At 42.2% G+C, this 12,964-nt stretch overlaps 1 protein-coding gene across 8 annotated transcripts in view; it reads right to left on the bottom strand.

Annotated features, from left to right (window-relative positions):
* Positions 1-8,670, bottom strand: part of YAF2 (YY1 associated factor 2) — a 78,886-nt gene extending 70,216 nt beyond the window's left edge. For 4 of the 8 annotated variants that reach the window (XR_004439952.1, XR_004439951.1, XR_004439950.1 and 1 more), the window contains exons 1-3: positions 8,380-8,670; positions 7,822-7,947; positions 5,675-6,059 (exon numbers count right to left, since the gene is read on the bottom strand). Coding sequence is in view for 2 of the 8 variants with exons in the window: in XM_033222414.1 (XP_033078305.1) it covers positions 7,822-7,947; positions 8,380-8,405 (152 nt within the window). In the remaining 6 variants the exon portion in view is untranslated. Of the gene's footprint in view, positions 1-5,674; positions 6,060-7,821; positions 7,949-8,379 lie in introns of those variants that run through there. The other 4 variants (XR_004439955.1, XM_033222414.1, XM_033222413.1 and 1 more) reach the window with 4 other exon arrangements.
* Between the last annotated feature and the right edge of the window lie 4,294 nt (positions 8,671-12,964).

Raw genomic sequence — 12,964 nt, 5'->3', positions numbered from 1 at the left:
AAAAAAAAGAAAAAGAAAAAGAAAAAGAAAAGTACCATATGATAAAAATAATTCAGTGCTGACACAACACAGGATTGGGATAAGCAGCAGGAAATGAAGCTAGGAAGGTAGTTTAGGGATAGATTATTATTATAGCCTTGAACACTATACTCAGGATTTCAGCTTTTATTCAGCAGCCACTAATAGGACTCAATTGTTTTTTAATATACAGGGACCAACATAATCAGACAGGTTTCAAAGAAGACAATGAAAATAATGTTAGTAGCATTCCAAAGGAGAGACCAATTTGTCCAATAGTTCATGAGAGAAGTGATATGGGCTTCTGAACTGTAACTACATAAAATGGAAAAAGGATAGATTTAAGAGAAAAATCCAGAGAAAGGACAAGAAGGATGACCACAAATTAGAATCAAAGTTGAGACAATGATGGTTTCTAGCTGAGGTTCCAGAAAGGAGTTTATGCCACATACAAAGTAAAGAATATACAGATGCCAGGTTTGGGGAGGAAGAAATGGGTTTCAGAAATATACATAGAAATCTATGAAAAAGGAGTGTTAGAGACATCAAGGAAGGAGAGTTTCAATTTAAAAAGGGCCAACAACATTTTGGAGGAGACATCAAAAGATGAGTGAGATTGGCCACTGAGTTAAACAACTAGGATACTAGTTGTCAGGCCTCACACTGTAAAGGAAATAAAAAGAACACTTACTGAAGTAAATCCATTGCATGTAGAAACCCAAGCCAATCAACTTTAGACCAGCAGTGCACAAACTTTTTGGTCTTAGGATCATTTACACTTTTAAAATTTAAGAGTTTTTTTTGTTTTTTGTTTTTCTTAATATGGGTCATATATCAATGTTTACTATATTAGAAATAAAAACTGATAAAAATCTAAATATATAAGTTCATTTAAAAAATAAACACATCACATATTAAATGACATATTATTATTTTAAAAACTTATTATTTTCCAAAAAAAAGATATTTTGTATGAAGAGTGGCACTGTATATTTTTGCAAACCTCTAACATCTGGCTTAGTAGAAGACATCTGGATTGTCACATCTGTCTCAGCATTCAATTTGTTGTAATACACTGTTTTAGTCCAAAAATATTAAGAAAATCTGCACTCTCACAGATATATAGTTGAAAAGAGATAAGTAGCTTAATAGCATTTTTGGATAATTACAGATGTTATTCTTTGATACTACATAAAAACACAGTTGTTTCTCAAAGGTTAGTGCAATGTGAAATCTGAAACCACATCAATGAAGTTTATAGTGTTCCCTTAAAATCTGTTGGTGTTTTGTACTACGAATGGATTACTCATTACAGCTTTATAAAATCAAACATTGGTAACTAGGAACGATTTGTTTGCTGAGTTATGCGTATTTTCCAAATGCTGACACATTTCATGGTAAAATGTCAAAAATTACATTCATTGATATCACCACTAATATTCTCATAAAAGTCTTTATACACAGAAACTCTAAAGCTCATTGTTGCTACAAATTTTCAAAAATTCTAATTTTCACTTGAGTGATTATCACTGGCAACATATACTCTCAAATGTTTTCCTTGAAGTGATATATTTCTTGAATATATTCACTTTCAAGAAAATATATGCTAAATATCCAAGTCTGAATAACTATGGTATTTCAGGTAGTCTTTCAAGTAAAAATGATGTTGTATGACAAAAAGACTAGTTCTGCTTGCAAAACAAACTACACACGTGCTTTCCCTTAACTGCTATACTTTCATATACAGTGTAAGTGCTTTATGTGTAGTTCCCATTTTGTCAGACAAAATATTTTTTAAAATATGAGATGTAATAAAATTAGTAAATTTTACTGCTTCAAGGATATTCTTAATTCAAACTGGCATTATTCTTACTGCATTCATGTACATGGTGGTGAATATTACAATGAAGATAGCAATTTGGTGTCACCGCTTTGATTCATGCTAAAGTGCTGGCAGTTTTACCCACCATTGCCTCTGCACCATCACACTGAAAAAAGCAAATAACATCTTCATATTATTATAAAAACAGTGTGAACCTCATAGAAAGGTTCAACTAAAAAGATATCAGGGACTCTCAGTGTCCCTCAGACTATACTTTGAAAACCACTCTGATATCCAGACTATACAAACACTGATCACTTGTAAAATTTACTCACATACAATTAACCAGTGTGAGTCCTCTAAGACAGTGGACAAAAAACAAACAAGTAAGAAATCTCCTAGAATAAGGAGTCTCTGAATAACTAAATGGTTGCTAGAAAGGCTCTTCAGATAGACAGGAGGGGGCTCAGGAACCCTGCATTTGTTTAAAAAGGACTTATGTAGATGGTCCTCAATTTTTTTCTCCCATTCCTACACAAAAGGTCTAGGAGAATCAGTGCCAAACCTCAAATTTGAAGATAGAAAGCAAGTATGACAAGAAAACAACGATGCTGAAAAGATTTCTACCAGATGATAGTTGGTTTAAGCTTCTTTCAGAATGTGAATGTTATAGTTTGCTTTTAACAGAAGCTGAAATAACTCATTCTTTTTACCTAACCATAATACTGATAATACTGTGTTCAGTTATAAACAATATATATTTTTAATGAAAAAGTTCCACCTCTTCAGCCTACACTTAAAGGAAAGATCTACTAACACTAAACCTCACATATAGAGCTTGGTACAGTTAAAGTGGTTCTGATTTGCAAAACCGTAAAATTTTAAAGAAACAAAAAAATCCATTCTGCTCACTACAGTATGTCTAGTATCCAACTCAGCCCTTAAATAAGATGCTCAATAAACATTTGCAGAATGCTGAATATTGAAATGGTTGATATGAAATGAGATATGAACCCAGGTTACCAAACTCATACTAGAATAACACCTAGTTATTATGTAAAATCTTTTCTTTCACAAAAAGAAAAGATTTTTTTTCTACTCTTTCTACTATGTGAAATCTTTTTCATAGCTCTCTAAAATAACACCTATGAGAAACCTAAAGGACTGTTACAATATCCTCTAAGAAAATGTAACATTACCTGTTACATTTGAAAGCCTGGTATGAACCATTTAGACCACAGTTTAAAACCCAAACCAATAATTCTATCATTTTCATTTCTAAATATTTGCTACCTGAATTAAGCAAAGTAACCATCCACTCCTAGGTGAAGTAGCAATAAGACACCAGTCTTAATTTCATCATCACACAGTGATTATCACCCTCATACAGACTATCCTTAATATTTAATATTTCATTTTCTCTGATGATTCAGAATGTTTTTTGTTCTTGAGACAGGGTCTCACTCTGTTGCCCAGGCTGGAATGCAGTGGTATGACCACAGCTCACTGCAACCTCAAACTCTGGGGCTCAAGGGATCCTCCCACTTCAGCCTCCTGAGTAGCTGGGACCACAGGCATGCACCACCACACCCAGATAATTTTTTTTATTTGTAGTAGAGACAAGATCTCACTGTGTTGCCCAGGTTGGTCTCAAACTCCTGGCCTCAAGAAATCCTCCTATCTCAGCCTCCCAAAGTGCTGGGCTTACACATGTGGGCCACTAGGCCCAGTCAAGAATGATCCTTACTTTCCTAAGTTTCTTGCATTTATATTTGGGACATTTCTTGCCTTATAAGAAACTTCAGATAGGCTGGGCATGGTGTCTCACTCCTATAATCCCAGCACTTCGGGAGGACTAGGCAGACAGATCACCTGAGGTCAGGAGTTTGAGACTAGCCTGGCCAGCATAGTGAAACCCCATCTCTACTACAAACACAAAAATTAGCCTGGCGTGGTGGCGGGCACCTGTAATCCCAGCTACCACAGAGGCTGAGGCATGCGAATTGCTTGAACCTGGGAGGCAGAGGTTGCAGTGAGCCGAGGTCACACCACTGTACTCCAGCCTGGACGACAGAGCAAGATTCTGTCTCAAATTCTGCGCCCCACCCCCAAAAAAAAGAAAGAAAGAAAGAAAAGAAACTTCAGATATAAACACTGTGCAGCATCTTGAAAATAATTTGTCACCACGGAATTTTTTTCCTTCTAAAAATTTTCCTGTCAGTTTGACATTTACTACTGTTTCTCTCACAAAAGCACAATGTAAAAAATTTTGGAGTGAGGGACTGAATAATTACCTGTTGGATATAATGTTCACTATTTGGATAAAGGGTACACTAGAAGCCCAATTCCCTGACTCTGCAATATACCCAGTAACAAACATGCACATGTACCCCAAAATATAAAATAAAATTAAAAGTTGAGGAACTGAAGCTACAACAAATTTATTTTGAAATACATGCCATGAATGTAACTTCATTCTATAGAAACACATGACCTACCATGGATATAGCAAAAGGAAATGGGCTTCTGTTGCAATATAAACAATTTGAACTTAATATTCCTTAAAGAAAAAAAATATTGCCGGGCGCGGTGGCTCAAGCCTGTAATCCCAGCACTTTGGGAGGCCGAGGCGGGCGGATCACGAGGTCAGGAGATCGAGACCATCCTGGCTAACACGGTGAAACCCCGTCTCTACTAAAAAATACAAAAAACTAGCCGGGCGAGGTGGCGGGCACCTGTAGTCCCAGCCACTCGGGAGGCTGAGGCAGGAGAATGGCGTAAACCCGGGAGGCGGAGCTTGCAGTGAGCTGAGATCCGGCCACTGCACTCCAGCCCGGGCGACAGAGCGAGACTCCGTCTCAAAAAAAAAAAAAAAAAAAAAGAAAAAAAATATTGTCAATAAAAACTTTAAAGGGACCAGAATGGTGGCTCACTCCTATAATACCAGTTCTTTGGGAGGCCAATGTGGGAGGATCACTCGAGCTCAGGAGTTTGAGACTAGCCTAGGCAACACAGAGAGATTCCCCCATCTCTACAAAAAATAAGAAAATTAGCCACACGTGATGGCGTGCATCTGTAGTTCCAGCTACTTGGGAGGCTGAGGTGAGAGGATCCCTTGAACCTGGGAGTTCGAGGCTGCACTGAGCCTGGATGATGCCACTGCAACCCAGCCTGGGCGACAGAATGAGATCTTATCTCAAAAAAGAAAAAAGAAAGAAAAAAAAAAAAGACTTTAAAGGTAGAACAAGGACTCAATCTTCTCCGCAGGTTTAAAAAGAAAAAAGTTTTTCAAATGTCTAAAATGGCTTAGACTTGGCCTAACATTTGGCAATGAGGCAGAATCAGTTCAAAGGTCAGTCTGACCCAAAGGATTCAAATCCCATTCATGGGTCACACAAACAAAACATCAGCAAACTGCATCCTTCTGCTGTGCAGCTATCCAGTCCCAGCTTTAGTACTTGCCAACCTTACTCTGGAAATTACCCTAACTGTTAATTAATATGTCAATTATGGAGAATTATTCCTTCCAACTACTGAAACTTTTGCTTCTCAACAGCATTCTGCAGTCCTTTAATTTTGTTTTTCTAACACTACCAGAGAGGAAAAATATTAATATTCTGTGGTGCAATCAGTATCTTCTCTATTAACAATACCCTGTTCCACACTGTTCTATACAAACATGGATTCTACCCTGAATTTCAGAAACCACTAGGAAAATAACAGATAACAGAGAAATTAGAGCTCTTAGGTTTAACTTAGAGCCAAAATCAAAAGAGAAGAGACAATTCAGAGAGGAAGGCAGAAGCTGAGAGGGTCGTAGTGTAGAACACTTACTTTCAGGAACACAGTGTCCCTTAGATTTCTGGTGAGTTGCCCAGAGCCTCTTCAGTTTCAATCCAAATGACAATGCTTCTCTGAGTCCTCCTCAAGTAATGTTTCCACCACTAAAAATTGGATCTACAAGAGCTCGGATGTACCGGTTAAAAAAAAAAAATGTCAGGGGCCCCCAGGTGGGCCTCAAGCCTCTTTTAAACTAGGCCCACTTCTCTGTCCTGGGCCAACTCCCCTGTGTACTATATTCCTTCTTCTTCCAGGTGCCAGGTATTCAGCCTGTTTCTTCTCTTCTGAGCTGCCACCACCTACTCTATTTCTCAGGGTTCCTCTAACCCCAAGACTGGCTGTGGAGTAGGACACCAGCTTCCCCCCTTCCTTGCTGTCCCTGCAAATAAACATATAGGCTCTTCTAGTTTCAGTATTTTTCTAATGGCTACAAGAAAATAGAGAGGGAACAACAAAAAGCAATAATATATAGTACCAGAGATCAAGATTATAATAATTGTCTCCACTTTAATGTTCCTGCCCCAAAAAAACAAATTTTCTAAATATTGCTTACTGAGCATTTTAAAAAGCACAAAGTACTAACACGGATATACAAATACACTCTAAACCAACTCCAACCTTACACAGCCATTAAGATACTCTGCTTTTCAAAATACTTAAATCACAATTCACGGGTCCAAAAATAGTAACCACAATCATTTTAGCAAATACTTTTTTTCTTTTTGGAATGTTCTGTTGTAATCCCTTAAATTTAGCGTTATGTCTAAAAGTTAGCTTTCTGAGCATAAAAAATGTTCAAAATATTTTATCCACTGTAAATGAGAATAAATGGGTCCAAAATCAGTAACCACAATCATTTTAGTATATACGTTTTTCTTTTTGGAATGTTTTGTTGTAATCCCTTAAATTTAGAGTATGTTTGAAAGTTTGCTTTTTGAATATGAAAAATGAACAAAATATTTTATCCATTGTGGGAATATACAAAAAGCATATAATATTTACAAAAAACAAGCATGTCAAAACCAGCGAGCTTCACTGAGAAAATTTTCAAATAAGTTATTGTCAACCATTCCTGTCTCTACATTTCAAAGTTAATAAAATTCTGTAAAGTGTTTTAAAAAAAATCAAGATCTCATTTTTTAGAAATCTAATGTCTACTGAATATTTGCATATGTCAATATTATATATGCCCTCTTTTTTAAAGCAACAGTAAGATAGATTAGTATGCTTATTGTTATAGTTTAGTTTCTAATGAACTTTGTAGCATCAAAATATATATCTCCTCTACATATTAAGTAATAAATCACAGGATTATATTTAATTCAAAGGGTACCTTCCTATAAAAATCAAGGAGCTCGATAACTAAGTGCTGACAGATTAAGAATGCCAGACTGAATTTCCTGGATGATTTTCTTTATCCACTTAATTCAAAGTCGTTTTTTAAAAGACAGAGTTATTATACTGCAAGCTTACAATAAATAAAGTCTGAAAATAGGCAGAGATCTTTTCATCTCATTTGTCTAAGAGACTGCCATTTAATCAAACTAAAGATATGCAGGTACTTTCGGTAAAAATCTGTTCCTGTGACTGGGCTCATCTCCAACTACTTATTTATAAAATATTACAGAACTGGAATAAAAACACTAAATAAAACCTTGGTCTGACCCTTCCAGAAGTCCATATAGAAAAGAAGTTTAATATATTGTGTATTCTGCAATCAGATACTTTTCTTTTTTTAGGAACGAAATTAAATTACATCCTTTGCTCCTAAAGAGGATTTTATGGGTTTTCCTTGATCCCTACACACTAACACAACAACGCAGCCAACATTTTTATACCCAGAGTGGGGAGAGGGACATTACACCCGGCGATACGAATTAAATCGCAGTAGCTAATGCCTCCCATAAATAATTTATTCTCTCTTGGAAGCAAAAAACCGTACAGCCTCTTCAATTACCCCTCACCGCAAACCATCGCCTGGGTTGCGATCAATGTGACCCAGTTCCTATCGCCACAGCCACCTCCGTCTCGCCTCCTCCCGCTGGGTCCGCGAATGTCATGGGAGGGGGCGGCAGCCGCAGGGGCGTCCCCTGGTCGTCACCCCGCCGGCTGGCGGCGCGCTGGGCAGGCCTGGGACTCACCGGGTGGAGGTGCCCTTCCGCACATCGCACATCATGCACTTGAAGGCCTCGGCGCTGTTCCGGAAGGTGCAGACGCTACAGTCCCAGTAACCCTCATCCGAGGACGGCTTCGGCTGCCGCTTCGGCCTGCAGGACACAACCCGGACACGACGCGGCGCGGGGTCACCAGCAGGCCGCGCCCGGCGCCCCGGCCCCGCGGCCGCCCCCGCCCCGCCCCCCGCCCCAATTCCGCGACCCCCGCCCGGCGGGCCCTCGGCGCGCCGCGCTCCGGCTCCAAGGGGGAAGGAGGTCAGGAAGAGGTAGGGCGCGAGCCCGGCGGCACTCGCCGCCGCCACAGCCGCTCTGACACCCGGGCTGCCGCTCCAGTAGCCGCCGCCATCGCGGCTCCATTGTGGGGCGGCCGGCGCCGGCCCCCTCACGCGGCAGCACTCGCACACCAGCGGAGTCGCCCCCGTGCTCGCCCCGGTGCCCGGGCGGCGAGCGAGGCAGCCACCCGAAGCCCTGCACGAGGGCCCTGCCGCCCGCACAGTCCGGGCCCCGGGGCCCGGGCGCTGTTACCTGGTGGGGCTCTTCTTGTCTCCCATGGCTTGGCTATCAACACACGCCGAGAGTCGCCGCCGCGGCCGCTCTGTTTGTCAATAAGGAGGATAATAAGCCGGGCGGAAGCGGGCGGGGGAGGAGGGAGGGAGGGGGCGGGGAAGGCCGCACCGCCGCGCTCGGAAGCCGCCGCCTGATCCCACGCAGCCTCCAGCTGTCGGGGAAACTCCTGCCTGGGCGCACGTGACCCGCGCCCGCCAACCAGCGGCCGCGCCGGAGACTTCAAACGCGGCCAGCGCGGCCCCGGCACCCGCTGCGAGTTCGCCAGCGGGCGGTGCGGAGGTGGCCGCAGCGGCCTCGGGAGCCGGCGCCGCCTCTGCGCACTGTTGCTCGGTCGCCCTCTGGGTACCCACGGCTGCCAGGGACTGCTGCGCGCTCCAGAGCCCCTCTGAGGAGGAAAACGTCTGTCCCACCGACTGGCTTGGGATGCTCAGTCTTCCCGTGCGAAGCCTGGTCCAAGGTGGGACCGGCCGGCGTTCGGAGACCTGTCCAGGTCTGGACAGAAGTGCCAGCACGGTGTCTCCAGGTAGAACGACTTTCCTGGCCTCCGCCGTCCTTAACTACTTAGTCCCCGCCTGCAGGACACCAGGGAAGGCGGGAACTAACACGCAGCGCCGTTGCTAGATGCCTTAAAGCACTACACAGATGCTCTAAAAAGTAGGGCTTGTGACCCCTAACTTACAGGAATCGAAATCAAGACTCAAGAGAGATTAGGTGACTTCCTCTGGGCTACATAATTAGAAAATGACAAAGCCAGTAGTCTAACTCTGCTTTAATTCCAAAGGCGCCCTTTTGGCCTCTCAGGCCTCTGCAGTAGCTGCTTTTGAAAGAAACCCAATACATACTCATAAGGCCTTTTTAAATATAAGGAGTTTGCATGTGCCCTCAACGCTGTCTGCTAACAAAAGAACACCTTCCCAGGTCTCTTTACGTCAATATACTAAATAAAGGTCCTCATACTCCAGACTCCAGCAACAGCCATCAAACTGGTCTCTGAAGCTGCACTTCCACCTCCCCAATCTATTCAGTAATCCACAACCAGATGAATAATAAAATGCCGTTAATATTATGCCACCACTCTGATCAAGAACCACTAATGACTCCCACACTCCTTAGCCTGGCATTTAAAGGCTTCACATATTTTCCCTACCTCTGCATCCCTCTCCCATGAGAAAAGCTGCCTCCTGACAATGCACATGGGCTACTTCTGCATAAACTAGATCCCTCTTTAACTGTGCTGTTTCTGTCCATCTTTCTAGGTTTACATCAATTCTGAATTCATGTAAAATGATAATTTCATAGCTAAACTACAAAGGAAATGGTACAGTCAGAAGTCCAGGGTTCTCAGCCTGCTTCCCCTGTTTCTTAGCTGATAGATCTTGAAAGTATTGCTTAATTTCTGTAATTCTCAACGTTTTCATCTTCTGAATGGCATCTATATGAGATTGTTGTGCGATTAATAATAAAATAACATTTTTTGGCCAGGCGCGGTGGCTCACGTGTGTAATCTCAGCACTTTGGGAGGCCGAGGCGGGCGGATCACCTGAGGTCAGGAGTTCAAGACCAGCCTGGCCAACTTGGCGAAATCCCGTCTCTACTAAAAAGTATACAAAAATTAGCCTGGCGTGGTGGCGGGTGCCTGTAATCTCAACTACTCGGGAGGCTGAGGCAGAGAGAATTGCTTGAACCCGGGAGTCGGAGGGTGCAGTGAGCCGAGATGGTGCCACTGCACTCTAGCCTGGGCGACAGAGCGAGACTCAGCCTCTAAATAAATAAATAATATTTTTTTTTAGCACTATGTGCCCGGCACTTTGTAAATCCCTGTACGTAGATACGTATTTTAAAGGACTCAAAGTACTATGCACATGGCCTCATCGACTGCAGATGCTCTTCGATTTAGAATAGTGATACTTCCCTATAAATCCATCTTAAATAAAAAATATTGTAAATCAAAAATGCATTTGGTACTCCGATAAACCCATCGTAAAGTAGAAAAATCTTAAGTCGAGCCATTGTAAATCCATAGTCTAGCCCTTCATTTTAAAGACAAGGAAGTTAGGGCCCAGGTTAAATGGTTTTTCTTTAATGAATAGGCCAGGGTTAGAGCTCAGGTATCCTGAGACGAATGTCTTTCACCGAGCCTTCTTTCTGATTAACCAAATCACTCCATTTACATAGCAGTCTCTAAACTCATTGTACTATCTGTACTTTTTGAAAATGTAGCTTCTCATGATTCAGACCCGAATTCGAAAACCAGGAACCATGAGGAGTATGATTGAGGAACGTATACAAGAGAACGAGATTTGAGGCCTAGTCTTGAACCTCTCAGTAATGCAGTGGGTAAACTCAGCTAAATCACTTCCTTTTTTTCATATGTAAAATAAAGGAGTTAAAACTACTGTCACAACTAAGGTCTCTTACAAGTCTAAGGCATTGTGATGTTTTTAAATGCCTCAACTGGATGGATCCTCAAAGAGACTGATAAGAACTACTCCACTTGCAAAAGTGATGGCAACAATGTATTTTTAAATAAAAAGAAAACTAAATCAAGCACTCTAAAAATCCCCCATGCTGCAAATCACCATTTCACTAGATTGTAACCTCTGTCACTAAAAAGTAAGCCGCACCTCTAAATCATGAACAAAAGGGACAAGAACTTTTATTGTCTTTGTTGCTGCATCTCCAGCCTCTAGAACAGTGTGACACATAGTGGGCACTCAATAAATATTCTGAGAATAAATACATCTACTTATAGCCAGGTTAGCAGGCCCCTGTATTCCCAGCTACTTGGGAGGCTGAGGCAGGAAAATAACTTGGGCCCCGGAGTTTGAGACCAGCCTGAGCAACATAGCAAGACCCTGTTTCTAAAATAAATAATCAATACGTTCACTTGTGTTACAATTCTTGAATGAGATTTTTTCTTTCATATTGGGATTTACAAACTGTTAGGCATATTGCTTGCAGTGGATGGTCAATAAATGCCAGAATTAACATTTATCCTTCAAAATGAACTTTACAACTCCACACATCCTTGTGGATGAACCAGGAACCTAGTTTATGTGGAGCACAGAATCACATGCCCTTGCACTATACCAACTGCCTCCCATTTATTGGTGTTTCTCTTAAAAAAAAAAAAAAAATCTGCCACTACTAGGCTTACATGGAGACAGTAGTACAGGAGCTATTTCTGCCATTTCACCACAAAAAACCACACCTTTCCTAAAGTGTTTCTCTACTAGCTGTAAGAGTGGCTGTTGTGGAGAATAAAGATTTTATTACTAGAGTGGCCTAGGTTCTTATGCAATCAGGTGTCTTTTCAATACATTAACGGAATTCAGTACTTTAGAAATGTAATTTATTAGGGTCACTTGTAAAGTGACAAACACTAACAATCGTTTTAACAATTTAACAATAAAGTGTTGACGTTTTCTGATTATTTACTTTTTTGTTGTTGTTTGTTTGTTTTTGTGTGTGAGCCAGTCTCACTCTACTGCCTGCGCTGTAGTACAGTGGTGCCATCATAGGTCACTACAGCCTTGAACTTCTGGGCTCCAGCGATTCTCCTGCCTCAGCCTCCCAAAGTGCTGGGATTCCAGGCATGAGCCACTGTGCCTGTCCTTACCTTAATTTTTAAAAGGTAAATGAGGGCAGACGCAGTGGCTTATGCCTGTAATCCCCATACTTTGGGAGGCTGAGGTGGGTGAATATATTGAGCTCAGGAGTTGAACACCAGCCTGGGCCATATAGGGAAACCCTGTCTCTACAAAAAATACAAAAATTAGCCGGGTGTGGTGGCATGCACCTGTAGTCCCAACTATTCGGGAGGCTGAGGTGGGAGGATCGCTTGAATCCAGGAAGCAGAGGTTGCAGTGAGCCAAGATCACACCACTGCACTCTACCCTCGGTGACAGAATGAAGCTCTGTCAAAAAAAAAAAAAAGATAAAGCAATCTTTATTTTCCCCAGTTACTGAGGAAGCTAAGAGCTGAGGCAGGGAGGCTCACTTAAACCCAGGAGCTGTGGGCTGTAGTGTACTAATCTATTCGGGTGTCCGCACTAAGTTCACCATCAATATGATGACTCCCCAAGAGTGAGGGGCCACCAGGTTGCCTAAGGAGGGGTGAACTGGCCCAAGTCAGAAAATGAGCAGGTCAAAACTCCTGTGCAGCGCCAGGTGCAGTGGCTCACACCTGTAATCCCAGCACTTTGGGAGGCTGAGGTGGGTGGATCACCTAAGGTCAGGAGTTCGAGACCAGCCTGGTCAACATGGTGAAACCCCATCTCTACTAAAAAAATACAAAAATTAGCCAGGCATGGTGGTACACACCTGTAATCCCAGCTACTTGGGAGTCTGGGGCAGGGAGAATTGCTTGAACCTGGGAGGCAGAGGTTGCAGTGAGCTGAGATTGCGCCACTGCACTCTAGCCTGGAGGACAGAGTGAGACTCCATCGCAAAAACAAAAACAAAAAACTCCCATGCTGATCAGCTGTGGGATCATGCCTGTGAATAGACACTGCACTCCAGCGTAGGCAACATGGCAGGGACT

The sequence above is a fragment of the Trachypithecus francoisi genome, unplaced genomic scaffold, assembly GCF_009764315.1.
Source record: "Trachypithecus francoisi isolate TF-2019V2 unplaced genomic scaffold, Tfra_2.0 Lachesis_group11, whole genome shotgun sequence".
Lineage (NCBI taxonomy): Eukaryota > Metazoa > Chordata > Mammalia > Primates > Cercopithecidae > Trachypithecus > Trachypithecus francoisi.
Note: the sequence above shows the minus strand (reverse complement) of the source record. Positions and strands in the feature narration are given on the sequence as shown.